Consider the following 20,478-nt stretch of genomic DNA (forward strand, 5'->3'; position numbering starts at 1 on the left):
GCTCCTACCCATTGCTCTCGAATTGATTCCAACTCATAGCAACCAGACAGGACATAGCAGAACTGCCCCCATGGGGTTTCCAAGGAGCAGCTGGTGGATTCAAACTGCTGACCTTTTGGTTAGCAGCCAGGCTCTTAAGCACTGTGCCACCAGGGCTCCAAGTATGTTCCTAGGTGATGTCAATACTGCCAGTTAGTAGGCTCCATTTTGAGTAGCAAGGCTGAAGAGTAGTGCTCCTCCAGTTTGGCTGCACACTGCCATCACCTATATTACAAAATACAGATGCCACCCCCCAACGATTTTTATTTAATTAGTCTGCAGAACTGCCAGAGCACAACTCATCATCTCAGTATTCAGCTAAATTTAAATAGAGAAATTCTCAATATAGTTTGTTTCCTACATAAGGCAACCCAATGGCACCCAAGAGGGAAATATGGCTGCTAGCATGAAACACACATATGCCTAGAATTCAGCCAGCAGACCTATGGTCTACCCAAGCTTCGTCATGAACTCTTGGATCTTAAGCAAGTGGCAAACCTGAACTTCAGTTTCCTCACCTATCTGATGAGGACTGGAACCACTGAGATAATCGCAAGAAAAAGGAGAGATTTATTTGTGAAGGTGCTTTGGAGAATACCGTATCATATAAATCAACACATTAACCCCCACTTTTTGCACTCTGCTTACACTGCTTTATAGATACATGTTTCAGTTTTCACCACAAAAGCGTGTGGAAACATGTGAGTGTGGAAGCACACACTTAGTCCGATTGCTAACAAAGTGCTTAATGATGCAGTTCCAGGAATGCACTGTGGCCTAAGAGCAGAACCACCTGTAACAATGCGAGCTATTAGTGAAGGATCACCTGCTCCAGGGAAAAGACAAAGGACTGCATTTTCCCAGGGATGTCAGCACTGCCTTTTGTCATTAACTTCAGATACACTTAATGAAAACATACAGGCAGCTTCACAGTTGCAAGTGACCAACTCCTAAAGAGCTTTGCTCAAAGGACTGAAGGAAAAAAAGTATTCTGATACCAACAAAGAAAAAAAACAAAAAACAGAGCCTGAGGCATAGTGAGGAGTGGCATGGACTTCTTTAATTTGCAAGGGGGCAAAACGGTTACATTTAATGGAAGGCGAAAAGGTTACATTTAATGCTCACTACACACAGAAGGAAGGGACTTCTGGGCTCTCCACCTGGGTACCGAGTCAGCCCTTAGTTAAGTACAAGTCTGAAGAAAATCCATGTGTCTGACAAGCTGCCATCTCAAGAGCTTTTATCCAGGGGAAATCAAAAAGTGAACCTAAAAGAAACAAGCAGAAAGTAAAAAGTGACATTAAAGGTTTTAAAGTCTAACGAGTCTACAGACAGCATCCCAAATCCTTCAATCTAAATTCTAAATCCACAAAGACAGCTATGGGGTTGCCAACCTCTGGACAGCATTTAAGTCAGGCCACAGCCACCAGAATGAAGCAAACATTTTTCACAGAACATTTTACAGGAGGAGGATGTATAAAAAAATGCATGTTCAAACCTGAATCCCAAGTACGCTATGGCAAAACAAGCTAGGAGGTGGTAGAGATGCGTTCACACTCCAGCTCTATCGTTAATTAGCTACCTGGCTTTGCACAAGTCACTCAGACCTTCCTGGCCCAAAACTTCCTTGAGGGAGGGGGTTGCAGTGGAGCCTGAAGAGCTTTTCTGGATCTAGAACGCTTATAAAGCACTGAATTTTGGTTTGGTGGCGTGGGGGTGGGGTAAAGGATTCAAGAAGGAAAGTAGAGGATTCCCAATCTCAGATTTAACAAAGGGCCAAAATAAAATAGTTTCATTTTCATTTAAAGATAAGGTTATTTTTTGGCAAAAGGAAGGTAAATTAACACAGAGAGAAGTGCTACGCTGCTGCTGAAGCCAGAAAGGTACTAGGGTCTAAGTGTGAGGTGGAGCCCCCATCCCCTCCCTCCATACAGGTTTCCCTTCTAGTCCCTCAGAGAAGAGCTTCCTACCCGGTGTTCTCCAGTATGGAAAACACCGACCTCTTTGACCCTAGGGACTCCACTGTCTCTAGCCATAAGCAGCCGATTTCCCACAGTGTGCCATAAAAATACTGAAATTTTCTATGTGTGCCATGACTAGAAAAAGGTTGGGAAACGCCACCTTTCCAAAGAACCCCAGTAGGTAAAAGGGCACCACCTTATTCCACATGTTGGTTTAAGTTACCTGAATATTCTAGCATCAGTGCTTACAGGAAAGATTTTGGACTTCTAGCCAGAGGGTTTTTATTTCACTAAAAATGGTATTTACAGAAATGCTGCGTAATTGCAGAGCGTTCCTGCATTAGTGGGATTGTGAGGAATGTGTAAAAGGGAGGAGTAAGAAGCGAGGAAAGGTCAGTGTTTACATCACCAAACAAGAACAGAACTATTAAAACTCACCTATTCCTTTCATCAAATTTCTTAGGGCAAACTCTCTTACAGCAGATGATGAACCAAACAACGTCAGTTCCATGGCCAAGGTGAGGAAGGACTAGCGTATAAAGCCATTTCAGTGAACAGCAGCCTTTGCACATTTAGAGTTATAACAAGAATTACTGGTTTAGCACAAAACTCAAGTTTTAAAATTCTATGATACAATATGGAAACACTGTAAGATACCAACGCTAGTCCATCTAGAAAGCAAAAATAACTCATAAGTCTCTTTGACGGTAGTTTCTAAAAAATCCTATTTACAAAGATCTGTTCCTTTCTTTCAAAGCAAAAACATATTTACCAGAAGTATCCTAAAAGGAGAGGTTCTAGGAACCTTTGAAGTGTTAGTTTGATAAAACTGGGACTATTCAACTGCTCAGAAGAACGGTTTCAATGGTTAACGGGGGATAAAGGTTTTAAGAACTAATAAAATGCCCTCGCCCAATAGAGACATGCAAAATGGAAGACACCAACTGAGAAAAGTTAGCATGGCTTTCGGTCTATTTCACCCATGCAGAAAAAAAGACAGTGCCATCTGATCAGTCTGTTCTAATCATCTTAAAAGGAAGTAAGGTACAACATAAAGAACTGTTAAAAATAATTATCTCTGTGTAGATACAAAAGATAATGCCACACAGGGTCATTTCTATTTGGAATCTGTATTCTTCTCAGCACTGTCTCTATTCAGACACAGGCCCTAGGCAGATATGCTCAAATGCTGATTTTCCTTCAAATTCGTCTCTTCCTGGCTCTCAGTCACCCAATTAAAACTGAAATCAGTGAAACTATGAATCAAAGGCCATTCTGCAGAAATTCTAGGTTCAGAGCTCAATTTGATTCACTACAATTTCAGAAGGCACGGATCGTGTATTTCTAAAACTGAAAGGTGCATTAGACATCAGCTAGTCCAATCCTCTCATTTTATAGATGAGGAAACTATAACCTGAGGATTTCACACATTTGTCCAGAGCTGCGCTGTCCAATGTGGCAGCCACAAGCCAGGTGTGACCATTTAAACTTAAATTAAAAATTCAGCTTCTCAGTCATGTTAGCCACATCTCAAATGGTCAATAACCACACGCGGTGGCTCTATAATGTGCAGATCTACACCATCCCCACATCGCAGAAAATTCTACTGGACAGCATTGGTCCAGAGTCATCCTCACCAGGTAACATCAGGTCCGTGGTCTGTATTCCCCTCCACTTCCCCAGGACCACACCAGAGACAAATGACTTTGCAAAAACACTTGAGGCAGCCTGTCTTGTCTTTTCTCATCAACCTCTTCTAAATTTTCCGTTTCAAAAAGAGAAGCGAGTGTATTATTTGTAATGAAAATCTTCTAACAGGAAGACGTATACATACATCTTCCAAAAGCCTATGAACACGATACAGAGGAAGGAATCTAAGAGTTCGGTGTCAAAACGCCTGAATTCATGTTCTCAATTAGCCACTCATTAGTTCCAGGGCCTGGACCATTCAACTTAAATTTCACCAAGGTTTAATTACCTCATGTGTAAAACGGGAATACTACTATTTATCTACCTACACCACAGGGTGAGTCCTGAGGATCACAGGATAACGTATGTAAAGTAGATATGGAATAGATGTGAAGCCTGCCAGCATGGTAATCTGACAATAGTAAAACATTTACAAATGTTTAATATTATAAAAGACCTCATACAGATACTCGGCATTTTGCAATAAACCCTCACCCCTTAGCTTTCCACCTCCTGTGAATCAAAAAAAAAGAATAGATGATAAAAATAGGGAAATATGGATAAAAAGAGAAAAATAATAATAAAGCAAAGCCGAACTGAAAATCCACACAGACAGCACAACCCTCCCTTAGCACAATGGGAAGATCAGTATGATATTGGTTATTGCATTAGTCAGAGGCTTCAGCAGTTGCAAGGGACTCCTGATGACCATCCAGGCCAATCCCCTCACTGTGCAGACAGGGAAACTGAGGTTCACTGACAAACGTATTTGTCTGCTCAGCCAGATAACAATGGAGCAGGGTCTACAACGCGGGTCTTCTGACATCTCGTGTTCTTCCCCACCCATAAGCCCCTCGTATTAATCTTGTCCTTGGCTTCTATCTTCCATGGCATTTTCCTCATGTCTCAGTTTCCAAGTAACTGACAGCTCTGTTTATCAAGCACCTAATGACACAGCTATTCTTCTTGCAGGTGAATATGATTTATTCATTCATACACACGTTCAACAAGGAGGCACTGTGACCGTTAGCCCTGTGCTAAACCCTGAGGTCCCTACCCTTAGAGAACTTAAGAGACCACTGCAGAGACAGGAAGTGAATGAATAGTTTCCTAACACTGTGGTAAACGCAACTGTAGAGGAATGCACAGCAGACCACGGGGCCAAGGAAGAGGCTGCTGTACAACCTGGGGGGTCGGGTATGACTTGGAGTTTAAGTGTCATCATAAGCTGGAAGGACAGAGAAAATAAGGCAGGGACAAACACAAATCTGATAGTCTCTTTTTTTTTTGGTAGCTTTAAATGGACCAAATACAAAATAGAGTTCAGTCAACAATTAGAGAGTCATCCATTAGCGTTTTTTCCTAACTAGAATAAGCAGATTCAAGGTTTTAGGAATAATAAAGGATCTCACCCTCCAACCAGGGAAAAATGAGTTGAGAAAAAGTTACGTTGTGCCTAGCTCAAAAGACTTTCTACCAATTTAGAAGTTTCTGTTTTGAGAGCTTATTTGGTGGCTGCACCTAATTAATATAAGAAACATCACAGAGAAAATGAAATAAAAGTCAAAAGAAAAAAATGAAAGATTACTGCCTGTGGGAGGGCATCGTAGAGAGCAAATTAAGGGCTAGCACAAACCAAAAAGGAAAATCCTGAGCTGATAAAAAGGTAAACAAAGGGGAAATCTGCCCATCTACAGGTTCTGGGTCTTCCCTAAGTAACAAAATCCTGGGGCCCCTTTTGTTCCTAACTCGACACTGCCCACTTCTGGCCAGAATGTAAAGCAACCCCGCCGGCCCCAGCAGCTAACTCCACTTGGACCTCGGCTGCCCTCCTGCGACTGGAAAGTGACCAGGTTTGATCACAGAGATCTCTGAGGTTTCTTCCCCGAAACTCAACTTCTCTAATGCTTTACAGTACACTCTCCCGGTATAAAATGTACAATCCGATAGGTGGCAGCAGATCCTAAAGAATAACATTCAGATTCCCTTCCAGAGTAATTTTCTAGATTATGTTGCTGTATGAATTTGAAAAACCAACAGCAATTGCCCCTATTTGTAAACAGTACAGTCTGTTTCCGCCCAGCCCTGTAGCCCCCTTGCTCCTGTCAGGTTTAAACGCTATGAATTTTTAAAAACCTGTGGGAGAATAGCCTCCATTATGAAAACAAAGCAACGCTAAAAAGGTTTTAGCACAAGCATTTCACAAACAATCCCCCAGGCCTGGGTTTGTCCCTTTACACCAGTTTCGCCTCTCCCTCCACCCAGGGCCCAAGTTATCAGGCACTCTGCTTCCCAGACTATGACCCAACGGAGGTACATCCTCTTCCCTTCATATCCCTTCAGAAACCTGAGACAGGCTGACATTTTTTTAAAAAAAGAATTTCACAAACAGGAAAAAAAAAAAGGAAACAATTACAGAAAGCATGTAAATTTTTAAACATTAAAATCTACTGAGCTTCTCTATCATGTAAAAAAGATTTACTGCCAGCTGAGTGCCCAACATTGACCATCATTTAAAGTGTGCAAAGATTCATGAGGCTAGGAAGTTCGCTATGAGCATTTTTTACTTTTGAATTTTCATTTTTATGATCACCTATAAAAAATACTACGAGCATATTCTGGATCGCCTGGATGGCCTGTAACTAGTGCTGTCAAGTGCTTGAACACAGTTAACTTTTACCACAGGGTCTCTCAAACTGCTGTCTTCAGGCATGTTTCCAGGAGACCAAAGCCTTGTGTTTGGAGAAAGTTGTATTAATAGATATAAGCTTTCTATTAGTCCTAAGTGGACAAATTGCCATGAAGTTCAAATTTTACAGGAGAGGGAGGGAACTGGGACTGGAGAGAGATTCAAACGGAACTTCAGCAGAGTATAAAATGTTTAATCTATTCAAAATCTATATTCATTCCAGGCGGCAGATACACGGGTGTTTGTTATATGATTCTCTGTATTTTTAAAACTGTTATAATAAAAGCAATAAGGGAGAGGACAGTGATAAAACATCTGTGGCATCTTTTTAAATACATTTCCTTAACTCTGCGATTGACAAGTAATACATAGTGAACAGAGGGTACCTACTGGCACAGCGGTTAAGTGCTTGGCTGCTAAGTGAAGGGTCAGTGGTTCGAACGCACTACCCGCTCAGCGGGAGAACGACGTGCCAGTCTGCTCCCTTAGAGATTTACAGCCTTGGAAACTCTATGGAGTAGTTCTACTCTGTCCTATAGGGTCACTATGAGTCAGAATCGACTGGTCGGCAATGGGCTTAGTTTTTGGTTTTATATAGTGAACTACCCTTAGCAAAAATGGGGTATAAAAATTGATTTTTGAAGTCAGGCTAATTATCAGACTTCGTGTTTTTCAGATTTCTGGCAACACTCTGAACCTCAGATCTTCATCTGTAAAATGGGACTAGCAAGCCTATCCTTACGAGGCTATTTCAAAAATAAAATGAGAAACAGAAGGAGAAGCACGGCATGCAGTGAACACTCAGCCTCTGTTGATTTCTCGACTTCCCCTTGGAAAGCTTTATTTTTTTAACTCAATGCCACTTTCTTTTGATCTGCCTTTTTCAGAGTAGCTGCTGGTTTTAAATGTCACCCCGAATTTACGCAAAATCAGAACACTGGAGATGTTTATTCTTTTTATAACCAACTCTCAATTTACTTGGCAAGTACAGAGAATGTTCAATCTGTTTTGTTCCACCTTCTGAGTTGGTATAAATATTGAGAACTCACTTGGAAATTATTTTAGTGTTTTGGCACACTGCACATAAGCTGAGTTAGAAGCACACAAAAAGGGCAAATAAATATATGTTTAAAAATTGAAAGCGGGATGGTGTAGTACATGTCAAGTGAAGGATCTCTGAGAAAAACCCTCTGGCACTCTCCCAGAGAGAATGATTTTTCTACAAACATGCTCTCTATGGAATGATTTAACACTGCAATCTGGGACTGGAAGATTTTGCTATACCCTGGGCCCATAATTCCCAGCTGAACAGGTGGCCCTGGGACTGTTAGTAAGGTCTGCAGGATGCAGCTTCTGCTGAGCCTGCTTTTTGGTCTCTGTTTATGTCATAATTTTGAAATACTAAGCTCTCCGCAGCAGATTCCTCCTCCAATCAAGACAGCCCTGGGAAATAATTTTCCATGATTTGGTATCTCCCTGAGCCTAGAAAACATCCTTGAAATGTTTGCTCTGTCCTCCTCCTAAGCATACACCATGACTCATCTGGCTAACAAAAAGATAACTTGAGAAATCTACAGTAAGGCAATCAGAAGACTTATGACCTTTCCGGCCGAGTTACTATCGGAAAGCCCAAGAGTTACTCTTGGTATTTGCAAGGGTATGAAGAGAAGGTTAACGGCAGAGGACAATTACCTAGCTGCACTCAAGGAGTTTCCGCTGGTCAGATGCCGGTCTGCTGCCTCTGTGCCTCAGCACCTTACACTACAGCCGCTCCCTCCTCTGGACTCTGCATTCTGTGCAGATCTTTAGTGCAGTTCTAACTCTGCTGCATTTTCACTTTGATGTGTACCCATCTGTCTTTCCTACTTGACTGTTCACTTCTTGGCCACTAGAGCCACATCTTTTCTTTGTATTCCCAGTAAGAACAATGACTGGTCCATTAAAAACCACTTAAAAGTACGAGAGAAAGAAAGGAAGGAAGGAGAGAGGGAGGGAGGCAGGACAGACAAACTAAAATCTTGATCAGGTCTCCAAAGAGTTAAATTGAATTAGAATAGTATAAAAAAGTGGTACTCAAACTTTTTAACTGAAATAAACCACCTCTGTCAACCTACCAAAACCAAAAATGAAACTTTACCTAAACTAATAGTGCTGTTTTGGAGGCAATATCAATACTGGAAGGGATTCATATAACGTTATAAGGAAGTGTTCAATTCATGCCAGAAACTGAGGTACAGTCATTGTCATATAACCGCATGCACCGTACAGATGGGTTGATCTAATCTTTGTGGTAAAGGTATCTGATCATTAATACAAAACAGACAGCTTTCCTGGTAGTAATACAAAGAGGCTGGTCCCAGGACAGTCTTCCCCGAATAGGATGACATTTCCTACAGTGCTCCTTTCTCTACCACCCAGTAATATCAACGTTAAATTCTGTAGTGCAAAGACACAGGGAAGAGTGGACGCACTGACTGGTAAGCTGTGTGGGCATGGAAGAAGCACTGGGCTAAGAGCTACACTAGACTCAGACACTGCTCCACTCCTGGTTAGCCATGTGGCCCAGGAGAGCCACTGGATCCTCCTGTGCCTGCTTTCTCATATGTAAATTAAGTGTTAATATCAAGTCTGAAAAACATCCATTTAGGTCTTAGAGCTTTAGGATTCTATGAAGGCTCCTCAAAGGCTCCTTGGGGGTGTGGGTGGGGCGGATGGAGGGGAAAGTATAGCACACATAAAGGGGAGGCTTGGCACCTTCGGTCAGGCAAAATACTAGCTCAATTTCTACCTGTTTTATACACTGAAATTCTACATAACATCTTGTTTGGGGGAAAAAGAACTCTACTGCTTAAAAGGGGGGAAAGTGTGATAAATACTGAACCAAATGGCTTTCCTTCCTGTAATTTAAAGACCTCTCCCATGTTAAATCCAATTTTCCCCATTTATTTCTACTTTAGGAGACATATTGGCAAATGTCCATGGTCATTCATTCAACATATACTGGAGGCCTAGCAGGTGTGACCTCTGTGCTGGGTACTACGGGGACAATGGCCCAGCACTTAAAATCATCTGAGATCAAAATCAGAAAGTACTATAAAGCAAATCTAAAGGAAAAACCTACAATGTATTTTTCGTCCAAGATCTCGAGTTATTTTCATGGAGTTATTGGTGCAGAAATTAATATGTTAGCTATACGCAAACAATCATTTTCTGTTATCTTAATGACTTGTAGAGAAGTGAGAAGGCAATGACCAAGAGCGGCAGCCCTGATGAATTGTGATGGTGTTAATGCATATTTTGCAGACCACTGGAAAATTCTGCAAACATCTTATCAGCAATATGAGAACCTTGTCAACCATGGTCAAAAACAGCCCCATCCCATTTCTCTTCCTAAAATCAACATTATGGGACAAGGGCTATGATCATCGCTTACATTCTTCTTGTCTCCTACTCCTCAACTGGGTAAATGGGAACATTTCAGCCAACGAAGTTCATCACAACAAGGTGCAAGATGGTGCTGGCAAAGAGAAAATCAGCAAAGGCTCGCTCCGGGGAGATGCCTTGGAAATCCGCTTTGTTCTGTGGGTTGATCTGTATTCTCAGACAAACTATAAATGAAACAAAAGTAAAAAAAAAGATTATCTAGAAGTACAAAACAAATGTCTGTTAATGAACACCCACATACCTATAACCCAACAATTCTATTTTTTAGTATATTAAAAAACACACACACACACAAAACCCACTGCTTTTGAGTCGATTCCAACTCATAGCTACCCTACAGGACAGAGCAGAACTGTTTCCAAGGTAATAAATCTTTACGGAAGCAGACTGCCACATCTTTCTCCAGAGGAGCGGCTGGTGGGTTCAAACTACTGACTTTTTGATTACCAGCTGAACGCTTTAATCACTGCGCCACCAGGGCTCCCTCAGAGAAATGAATGCACATGTGCAGCAAACAGCATGTGTAGGAAATGTTCACAGCAGTTTTACTCATGATGGCCCCAAACTAAAAAGTCTAAATGTCTATCAACAGTAAAATGGTGTCTTAGCTATCTAGTGCTGCTATAAAAAAATACCACAAGTAAGTGAATTTAACGCAAATTTATTTTAGGAGGCTAGAAGTCTGAATTCAGAGTGCTGGCTCTAGGAGATGGCTTTCTTCCTCTGCAGGTTCTGGGGGAAAGTTCTTGTCTCTTTTCAGCTTCTATTACTTGGCGATCATGTGGCTTGGCATCTAATCTCCATCTCTGCTTATTTAATCCTTGTTTAATCTGCTCTTTTATAGCAAAGGGGATTGACTTAAGACATACCCTACACTAATATTGCCTCATTAACATAACAAAGAAGACCCATTCCCACGTGGGATTATAACCACAGGTATAGGCATTGGGGTTTACAACACATATTTTGGAGAGACACAATTCAAACCATAACAAACAGATAAATAAATTGTGGTATACGCATACAAGAGACTACTACACGATGAGGAAAAAAAAAAATCACATCTGCTACCAGGATGAATTTCATAAATACAATGCTGAGCAACACAATCCAGACATAAAAAAGTACATTCTATATGGTTCCATTTCTATAAAGCTTAAAACCTGGCAAAACCAATCTTTGGTAATAGGAGTTAGGATAGCAGATTTATCTTTCATTGGAGGGGGATGACTGGGCAGGAGCAAGGAGGACGCTTCTGGGGTGCTGGAAATGTTCTTTACTTTGATCTGGGTGGTGTTAGATAGCTGAATTTAAAAATTCATCAAGTTGCACACTTGTTTGTTCTCTTAACAGTTTGCTAGAGGAAACTTAAAAAAATATGGCTGCTCAGAGTTAAGGTAAAAAACCAGAGGGATACTCAAAGAAAACAAACACAATCACAAAACCTCCAAAACTCTCTTATCTCCTGATTTAAGTTTCTAAGTATACCTAGATGGGGATGTAGGCAGGCTGAATGACAAAAAGTTATAAAAACGTGCATTATTTTATAATAGAATACATGTATAACAATGGACAGCAGAGATTATAAATATTACATGCTCATCCACTAGGACCTCATAGTTGTACGTAAATTGTCTTTTATATCAAAGTTCCAGCAGCTGCTTGTTTATCTCAGAAAAGGCATGAGACCTCTGCTATGTAACTCTTGGCAGAGACCTCTCCATTGCCACATTTCTATACCTTTGAAGATTCCAACCTGATAAATTATCAACAGTCACCAGTTGACATGAAAAGGAAGTTCCAGGAGTGTACTCTGCCACAATGCTTTAATGCCTGTGATAAATTATGACACTACCTAAGAAAGCCCGAATTTGCTTGAGGCTAGCAACCATTCCATCACTAACGAACAAAAAGCTGCAAACTGAGATCTAACCCAAAGGTCAGAAAACTACCAGACTAGTCATCCAGAGCCCATCACCATGGCAACAGGGTTTTCCTCATGTAAATGCAGTGGAAGTACTGCTCATCTTTTTAGGTACCCAGACCCTTCAAAAAATGAAGGACACGGACTGAAACCTGGGCAACCAATTAAAATCCTGCTGTAGAGAGCACAGATTAGCACATCCGTTTGGGAGGCCAACTGGCAAAGTCTACTAACATTTAAAATGTTTTTACCTTTTGACTAGGGAATTTGTTACAGAACAAAGAAATTGGAAAGGCATGCAGAAAAGTTTAGGAAAAAAACCCTAAAATCAGTCCAAATGTTATCAAGGGGATTAGTTAAATAAATTACACTACAGACATCCAATGCAATCCCATGCAGTTATTCAAAAAAAAAAAAAAATGAAGTAAATCTCTATACACTGGCAACAAAGCTATCCAAGATACATTAAGTAAAAAAAAAGAAAAAAAAAACATTCCACATTTGCTTCTAAAAATATAAATCATTATTTTGTCATTTTAGTTGGAATCTAGGAAAAATCTGGACAAATAAATACCAAACTATAAACAGTAGTTATTAGGGTGCGGGGATTGGAGGGAAGAAGTGTTTCAGAGATGAGGGGATGGTCATCATACAAAACTCCATGATGAAGACAGATAAAGTAATGAAATGATGTGTAATCACTATCATGACCACAGCAATCCAAGTTAATGTGATGACAGCCTAAGAAATAAGAATCCCACAGAGATGCAAAGGATTTTGGAGGTCGTGGACACCAACACCAAAGCTCATTTGCTGCATAAAAGCGGGCGGGGTGGGCTTGCTGGGGCAGGCTGCATCAATCACCTGGGAAGCTTCCCAAAGCTGCATAAAAGCGGGCGGGGGTGGGCTTGCTGGGGAAGGCTGCATCAATCACCTGGGAAGCTTCCCAAACTACACTCACTACTTACAGACACTGATAAGCCACCCCCAGGGAGAGAACTACAAACCTTCCAGAGCTTGTGCTACTGACGGGGATGTGTCATATCCCTCAGATGGGCCCCGTACCCAAGAAAAATGACTTCTCAAAAAGCTCCTCCACAAATATCCTTCAGTCTCTCCGTGAGCACTTCCAAAGATGGAAATCTATTACCTCCTGAGGCAGCTGGTTCCATTTGGGGTAGTTCTAACTTAATCTATCTTTGTGCATGTTCATTTATTCAGCAAAATATTTACTAAGCACCTACTATGAGCCAGGCATTGTTCCAGGTTCTAGGAACACAGCACAAAACAAAACAGACAAGATTCTGGCTCCCAACGCGCTTACACTCCAAGAAATACATGATAAACAAGTAAACAAACTAGGAAATATCAGGTAGTAATACATGCCAAAGGAGCCCAGGTGGCACAGTGGTTAAAGCGATCAGCTGCTAACTAAAAGATCAGCGGTTCAAAACCAACAGCGCTCCACAGGAGAAAGATGTGGCAGTCAGCTTCCGTAAAGATTGACAGTCTTGGAAACCCTATAGGGCAGTTCTACTCTGTCCTACAGGGTCGCGATGAGTTGGAATCAACTCAACGGCAGTGGGGTTGGGGTGGAATATGTGCCAAAAAGAAAATAAAACAGGATACTAGTGACCAGGAATCTGTTATTCAGTGGTCATAGAAGGCCTTTCTAAGGTCTAAAATACAGACCAATATCTGATTGATCAGGAGCCAGCCATGCAAAGACCTGGGGGCAGAGCATTCCAGGTATCAAGAACAATCTTGGCTTGTTCTAGGTGTTAACAGGGCAGAGTGACCAGACTGTAGGGGTCAAGGGGACGTAGGAAACGAGGGCCAAATCCTGTGGGATTCTGTAAGCCTTAGCAGACTCTGGATTTAGTTCTAAGGGCAAAGGAACACCAGTTCAGGGTTTTGGGAGGTGAGTAAAATGATCTAATTTACATTTCTTAAGGCTGCTAGAGCTGCGATGGTAGACAATGATTTGTGGGGTTAAAGCAGAGCGATCACTTAGGAGCCTAAAAGCTCAGGGTAATGGTAGTAAAAACAGGCAAAAGCGAAGAGGTACAGATTATATTTTGAAAAACAGGGCTTGGTGATGAAATGAAGGAGACAGGATGGCAGGGAAACCTAAATTTTTGGCTTCAGCAACTCAACCAATGGTGATGCCATGTACTGACTGGTGGGGCAGATGGTGGGGAGGGTTCAATTTGGGACATGGTAAGTTGGAGGTATTTATAAGACATCAAGTGGAAATGTCAAGTTGGCAACTGGACGTACTATGTTGGAATTTAGGGCACAGGTCAAAACTAAAAACGTAAATGTGGATAGTTGCAGGTATATAGATACTTAAATCCACCTACGGAAAAAACAGGGAAGTGAAGGAGTCTAGAACCACACCCTTGGACAGAGAAGTACCTAGCACAAACAGTAAGAAGGAACCACCAAGGAAGTGAGGTAAGAAGGAGCAACCACGAGAGTGTCATACTGTCGAAGCTTAGAGAGAAAGCATTTCACAGAGAAGAAAGTGAGTGGCCAGCTCTGGTAACTGCTAAATGCGGCGAAGCAGTCAGGTAAAGTGGGCAGAAAACGAACATGGGATTTAGCAATATGGCAAGAGTAATTTTCATGAATTGGAAGGAAAAGACCACCACCAAGAGTTAAGAAAATGAATGGAAAGTGAGAAAGTGGAAACGGCAACTAGTCTTTCGAGTAATTTTGTGATAATGGAGAAGAAATGGGATAGTAGCTGGAGCAGTAGTCAAAGTAAAAAGGAAAACGAGAATGCTCCAGTAGCAACAGAAATTAATGATACAGAACGGGAGGCTAATTGTAGGACTGAGTCACGAGGAGAGCAACAGAAGACTGGGTGCTCTGCACAAGTGGAGGAGCTGGCCTTTATAGGAAAGGGACACATCATCCACCATAATGGGAAGTAAGTTAGGGACAACCGGTAACACTGCAGGTGGGCTGCTATGATCCAGGGCGAGAAAATGAAGGGATTCCTCTCTTACCGCCTCCATTTTTTTAGTGAAAAAATAAAACAAGATTGTCAACTGCAGAGCACAGGAAAAGAAGAAATACAGGAGAGTGTGAGAAGAGTAGTTATGAAATATATTTTGGGACAACTAACATATTACAGAAGTATTATAAGACTGGTGGGCAGGGTTGAGTGACCACTTGACATCTGTGCTCCTATCCTGGCCAACACTTCTCCATCACAGCCCTATACCCATATTTACTTCCTGTATCTCCCAATAGATAGGAGCTCTATATAATCCACATCTTTCACAGCAGAATCTCCAGCACCTTAGCAGAGAACCTGGCACATAATTGCTCAGTATTGAATCATATATGCCCGTTCTCAATTTAACATATACAGTGTTAAGCACTGAAGAGGCACAGATGACAAGACAGCCCCTCAAGAGCTAACCTTCCAGCAGGAAGACAGACACGCAAACAAATACAGGACAAAATCAAAGTGCGACATCACACACACACAAAGGGGAAGCAGAATACAGGCGAAAGGGAATTTAATTCCACTGCGATCATCCCTGGTGAAACCCTGGAAACCCTGGTGGCATAGTGGTTAAGCGCTACAGCTGCTAACCAACAGGTTGGCAGTTCAAATCCACCAGGCACTCCTTGGAAACTCTATGAAGCAGTTCTACTCTGTCCTATAGGGTCGCTATGAGTCGGAATTGACTCGACGGCAGCGTGTTTGGTTTGGGTTTTTTGGCGATCATCCCAAACAAAGTTGCAGCACTTGAGCTGAGAATAAGAAGCGAAGGAATTTTCCAGGCAGGCAAGCAAAGGTAAAAAGCTTGACATACTAGGGCATGTTCAGGAATAACAAGCAGCTCAATAATATTGGAGCTTAAAGTATGGGGGGGTGGGAGGGAGCAAGAGCTGAAGCTGGAGATAAAAAACAGCCTGTATCATAAAATGTAGATTTTACTTTAGAAGCCACAACACATTTTATGTGTGGAGTGACACAATCGGATTTGCAAATCAAATCAACCCTGTAAACATAGAAGATGGACTGCAGGGAGAGCAACTAAAGGCAGCGAGGCCAGTGAGCAGAATTAGAGTATTTTAGATAAGCGATATTGAGCACCACAGGCACTGCGGATGAAGAGGTGGCAACGGATATGAAAGATATTTAGAAAAAAAGATTATCAGGCATAAGACTGGCAAACTTCCAATCCCTTATGTCTCAGTTATGGGAGAGTATTAGGCCCCATAATTGTGATGAGTAATTCCAAAAGAAAGTCAGGGTCCCAGTCCACACAGCCCACTAGCTCCCCATGAGATAGAGAACACTCCAGATCCAGCCCCCTTGCCATTCAAATTCCAACTGCTTTTGAATTTGTAAACTGGGGGTAAACTTTTTTTTTTTTTTTTTTAATTTAAGCCAAAATTGTATTGTATAGAGGACAGAGAAGACCAAAGCTGGTAAATGACTTAAAAAATGATTGTAAGAACAAAGATTAACTTTGGGGATAGGCTTAATGTTCTCCACTTACACCCATCCTAAAATAAGCACTTTAAAACAGCAGAAAGACTTCAGTTAGGTAAAGAAGAACGATCAAATTAGAAGGGCTACCAACCCTGGAACATTACTCTAAAAAAGTGACAGACGGCCTCCTCTAAAGATATCTGAAGGAGCCCTGGTGGTGTCATGGTTAAACACAGCTGATTAGCAAAAAGTTGGCAGTTTGAACCCACCAGCCTCTCCAAGGGAGAAAGATGCGGTAGTCGGCTTCCAAGATTACAGCCTTGGAAACCCTACAAGGCAGTTCTACTCTGTCCTAAGGGATCGCTATGAATCAGGATCAACTTGACAGCAACGGATTTAGTTTTTTTTTTTTTTGGTTGAAGATGCCTAACCACAAGATAAACAGTCACCTGCTGAGGATGTCTGAAATTCATCTGGAAGAAGACAAATACTCTACCTCTGCTGATTAAAAGAAAAAAAAATCTTTCAAAGGATATTTTCTTTTGCTCCTTGAAACATGGGTAGATCTCCCAGCCAGCAGGGAATAGGAAAAAAAAAGACCATTTTAATACCATCTGGTCCAATAACACCACACTTCTTGAAAGTGTGATAAGCATTCTAAATTGGTTAAAAACGTACTGATCCATTTCCAAAGAGCATGTGCTAATTAACATATGCAGGGGGATGCAAGAGAATAGAGACTGCCGAAAAGAAATTAGGGAATCAGACTAAAGGACTTTTTCCTCCAATTCATCCTACATGCTAACACCAATTCACCAATTTTAAGTTTCTCCCCCAATTCGGAAAAAAAAAAAAAAATCCCCAGATACTTTCCTATCACCTGCAGGCTAAAAACCAAACTCCCTGGCCTGACATTCAAAGCTCTATCCTCCGGCTCCACCTATTCCTTCCACATCCACTCACCACCACCAGTTGCTGTCGATTCCAACACATAGAGACCCATGTGTGTTAGATTATAACTATGCGCCACAGGGTTTTCAATGGCTGGTTTTTTTGGAAGTAGACTGCCAGGCCTTTCTTCCTAGGCACCTCTGCGTAGACTTGAACCTTAGACCTTTCGGTTAACAACTGATCACACCACCTAGGGGCTTGGTCCTTCAACATAATCTTCTACAACTCTCCTCCAGTCAAATTGGAGTCCTCCCTTCCTTTCCAACAGGAAACACACCACAGGGAAGCCAGTAACCCCTGCACCATAAATAGGTACATGGCTTCTTTTACCAAAAATCATAACAAAGAATAAGCATCCAGATTTCAAATTCTTCACTAAAAGCAGCCTCCGCTTAATGATCTGGGCTAACAAATGGCAGAGGACATAAATTTAATAAGACCAACGCTGTCAAGAGAAATGTAAATAATATCTTCTGTCAACTAAGATTTGTCCTGAATCCTTTCTCTTTCTGAAGACACATTCATTCCTCTGGTCTAATTATCTATTCTAACAAATCTGGAAGTCGTAACCGCTTCCCCGTCCCCACCACCACTGGAAACCCTGGTGGTGTAGTGGTTAACAGCTACAGCTTCTGACCAAAACGTCAGCAGTTTGAATCCACCAAGCACTCCTTGGAAACTCAACCGGGCAGTTCTACTCTGTCCCATAGGGTTGTTATGAATCGGAATCGACTCGAAGGCAACAAGTTATCTCCCATATTGACCCCACTATTAACGAACGTGCCCTTTCACCAGGCATTCTCTTAGATGATAAGTGATCTAGTTCCTACTGGGGAGTAGAGGGAAAAAAAAACCTGTTGCCTTGGAGTTGATTCCAACTCATAGTGACACCAGTCTCAAAACAGGACTTTGCATAAGGAAAAGGCATCTGCTCAAAAAACTCTGACTTTATCAAACTAATCTATAACTTTAGTCCATACCCACTCTTTAACAAACCACACTCTTCTAAGGGGCTCCAAAAAGTCATTCTTAACCCTAAGGTCTTATAAAACCAGGGTGACTTCAGCATGAACGATTTCTTCAAAAAAAAAAAAAAAAAAAAAGCAAAGAATCAGCTTTGAGGCCCCTCCTGCCTTGCTAAAATGTATACAGCATATCTGATAATGGTAATGTATCAACTCCAAAGGCCAGTATGCTGCCAGAGAAAACCAGATCTTGGTCATCTGGGAAAAACTCAAAGATGATAATTAAATATCCAATCAATACACTAACTCTACAACTCCAGATCAGGCTAGTGCAAAAGTCATTAAGTCCTTCAAAAAAACAACCAAACCAGTTGCTGTCAATTCCAACTCCTGGTGACTCTGTGTAGAACTGCACTCCACAGCGTCACCGCTGTGACTTTTTCGGAAGGAGAGTGCTAGGCTTATTGGGTGGGTTCCAAGACATAACCATCTGCACTATCCAGGGACCATTCAGTCCTTAAGCCTATTTTAAGCTCTGAGAAAAAAGGAAGACGGCAGAAGTATCCATGGGGTGAGTTTGAACTCATGATCTGAACGGGTAAAAAGCATTCCATAGATCTGTAACTTTAAGTATCGCTGTAAGTGAAGTCCCCAGATAATTCTTATGCTGTATTTTTTATGCCTGTACCCCAACTAGACTGTAAACTTTGTGGTCAAGGAACATATACTTAATGTACCCCCAACAGTTCTCACCATAATATCCTGTATTAGACTCAAAATTCAATTGATGACCTGATGATCGTGCTGGAAAAAAAATAAATTCTGGCATGTTTTCAATGTCAAGGGCAGTGACTGGAAAGGTCCATCTGGTGGCCACCAAAAAGTGGACTAACACTTCCTGGGTCAAGTCTGGACTCAGTATTCATTGGATACCTTTTGGGCTGAAGTGTCAGATATCGACAAAAACTTACGGGGATAGTCAGCTCTCATTAAACGTGACAAACTACCAGGTATCAAATGCTGGTAATGAGAAGGAAAAATAAAACTAAAAGAGAGAATTATGTGCATAAAATTTGACTTCTAAATAGTGCAATAACAGTTTCATCCACAAGAAATAAGTAGGAATGGCTAAAACCCTAAGTTAAGTAATGGGTGATTCACCAAGCAATATACACTATGCCTTACACTGTTCACTGAAACGTTTCACTGGAGGTTAGTACTGATTAGCCAAGATGAGAGATGATTTAGAGTTAGGATTTTCACCTTAAAAGTCTACCAGCTTTGAAGGTGTGTTAGGAAATTAAGTAAGTTGGAAATGGGGTCAATCTAAAGTGGAGTGAATCACCAGGATGAGCAGCAGCATGAAGGTGGTTTCCTTGGAGATTTAATTCTAGCTCCTAGGTAGCTGGGGTGGCATTAGGCCTGTGACAAACTTTCTGAGCCTCAATTGCCCCGTTCACAAAAGAGAAGACAGGCTCTCTCCAGAGCTTCGTGGGGCGGTGGTCTGATATAAAATTCTGTGAGAATAAAAGGCAAGGCACCAAAGTAACACATCATTATTGCTATTACTTATAGAATCATTACCCGCCAGGATGAAGCTTCCCACACAAGAGATGAAGCCCGAGAGGAAAGAGTTGAAAGGAAAAGTCCCCACGAGAAGACAATAACCGAACTGCAGCGCCCCGGTCAGCAGTATATACAGGAGGTACGCGTCCAGCAACTTCAGACGCTGCGGAGTAGAGCTCAAGTACTCTTCTAAGAACCGCGAGATCACCGACACTACCGACGCCGACATGACTACTCGCTCAGTTCTCGGGCCCGCGCTCCCGAAACTCCCCGCGGATCCGACGACCACACCGGATGTAAAGCTTGCACATGCGCACCGCTACGGACCAGGTCCGCCCTCTCCGAGATGACTATATGCGCAGGCGTAAAAGCTACCAGAGGCGCGTAGTAACTATTGCGCAGACGCAGAATGCTTTGCGGGACAGCAAACGACAGCCAGAAAAAGCTAATGCGCCGGCGCAAAAGATACGTCACTGGGCTGGAGACGTGTACTCTGTTCATTCTATTTCCGCCGTCAGGTTGGTGACGCCCACAGTTGCTCTGGCAACGAGATACTGTGGCAGGAAGAGGGGGAGAGGTTTCACGACGTACATCGTGGGTAACATAGGGTTCCGGCTCTTTTTGGACCTCCCGCGTTTTCAAAGATTAACTGGATCTGCTTTGAGGCAATGGCTGGCGCTCCCGGGATTCGGTACCGGCCCTAATTATGTTAGGGACGCTGTCTGCGGATACCCGTCCCGCATCTTTGGAGCAAATCAAGCCCCCTCGCAGTGAGAACCGCCGCGGCCAAT

At 42.0% G+C, this 20,478-nt stretch overlaps 1 protein-coding gene across 1 annotated transcript; it reads right to left on the bottom strand.

Annotated features, from left to right (window-relative positions):
- Positions 1–1,077: 1,077 nt before the first annotated feature.
- On the bottom strand, positions 1,078–19,994 carry DAD1 (defender against cell death 1). The gene is made up of 3 exons (XM_003420928.4): positions 19,706–19,994; positions 9,812–9,986; positions 1,078–1,306 (listed from the first exon to the last, which is right to left on the bottom strand). Exons 1-2 carry the CDS (start codon positions 19,914–19,916, stop codon positions 9,856–9,858), a joined length of 342 nt encoding a protein of 113 aa, XP_003420976.1. The 5' UTR covers positions 19,917–19,994; the 3' UTR covers positions 1,078–1,306; positions 9,812–9,855.
- Between the last annotated feature and the right edge of the window lie 484 nt (positions 19,995–20,478).

This window comes from Loxodonta africana, chromosome 10, assembly GCF_030014295.1.
Source record: "Loxodonta africana isolate mLoxAfr1 chromosome 10, mLoxAfr1.hap2, whole genome shotgun sequence".
Lineage (NCBI taxonomy): Eukaryota > Metazoa > Chordata > Mammalia > Proboscidea > Elephantidae > Loxodonta > Loxodonta africana.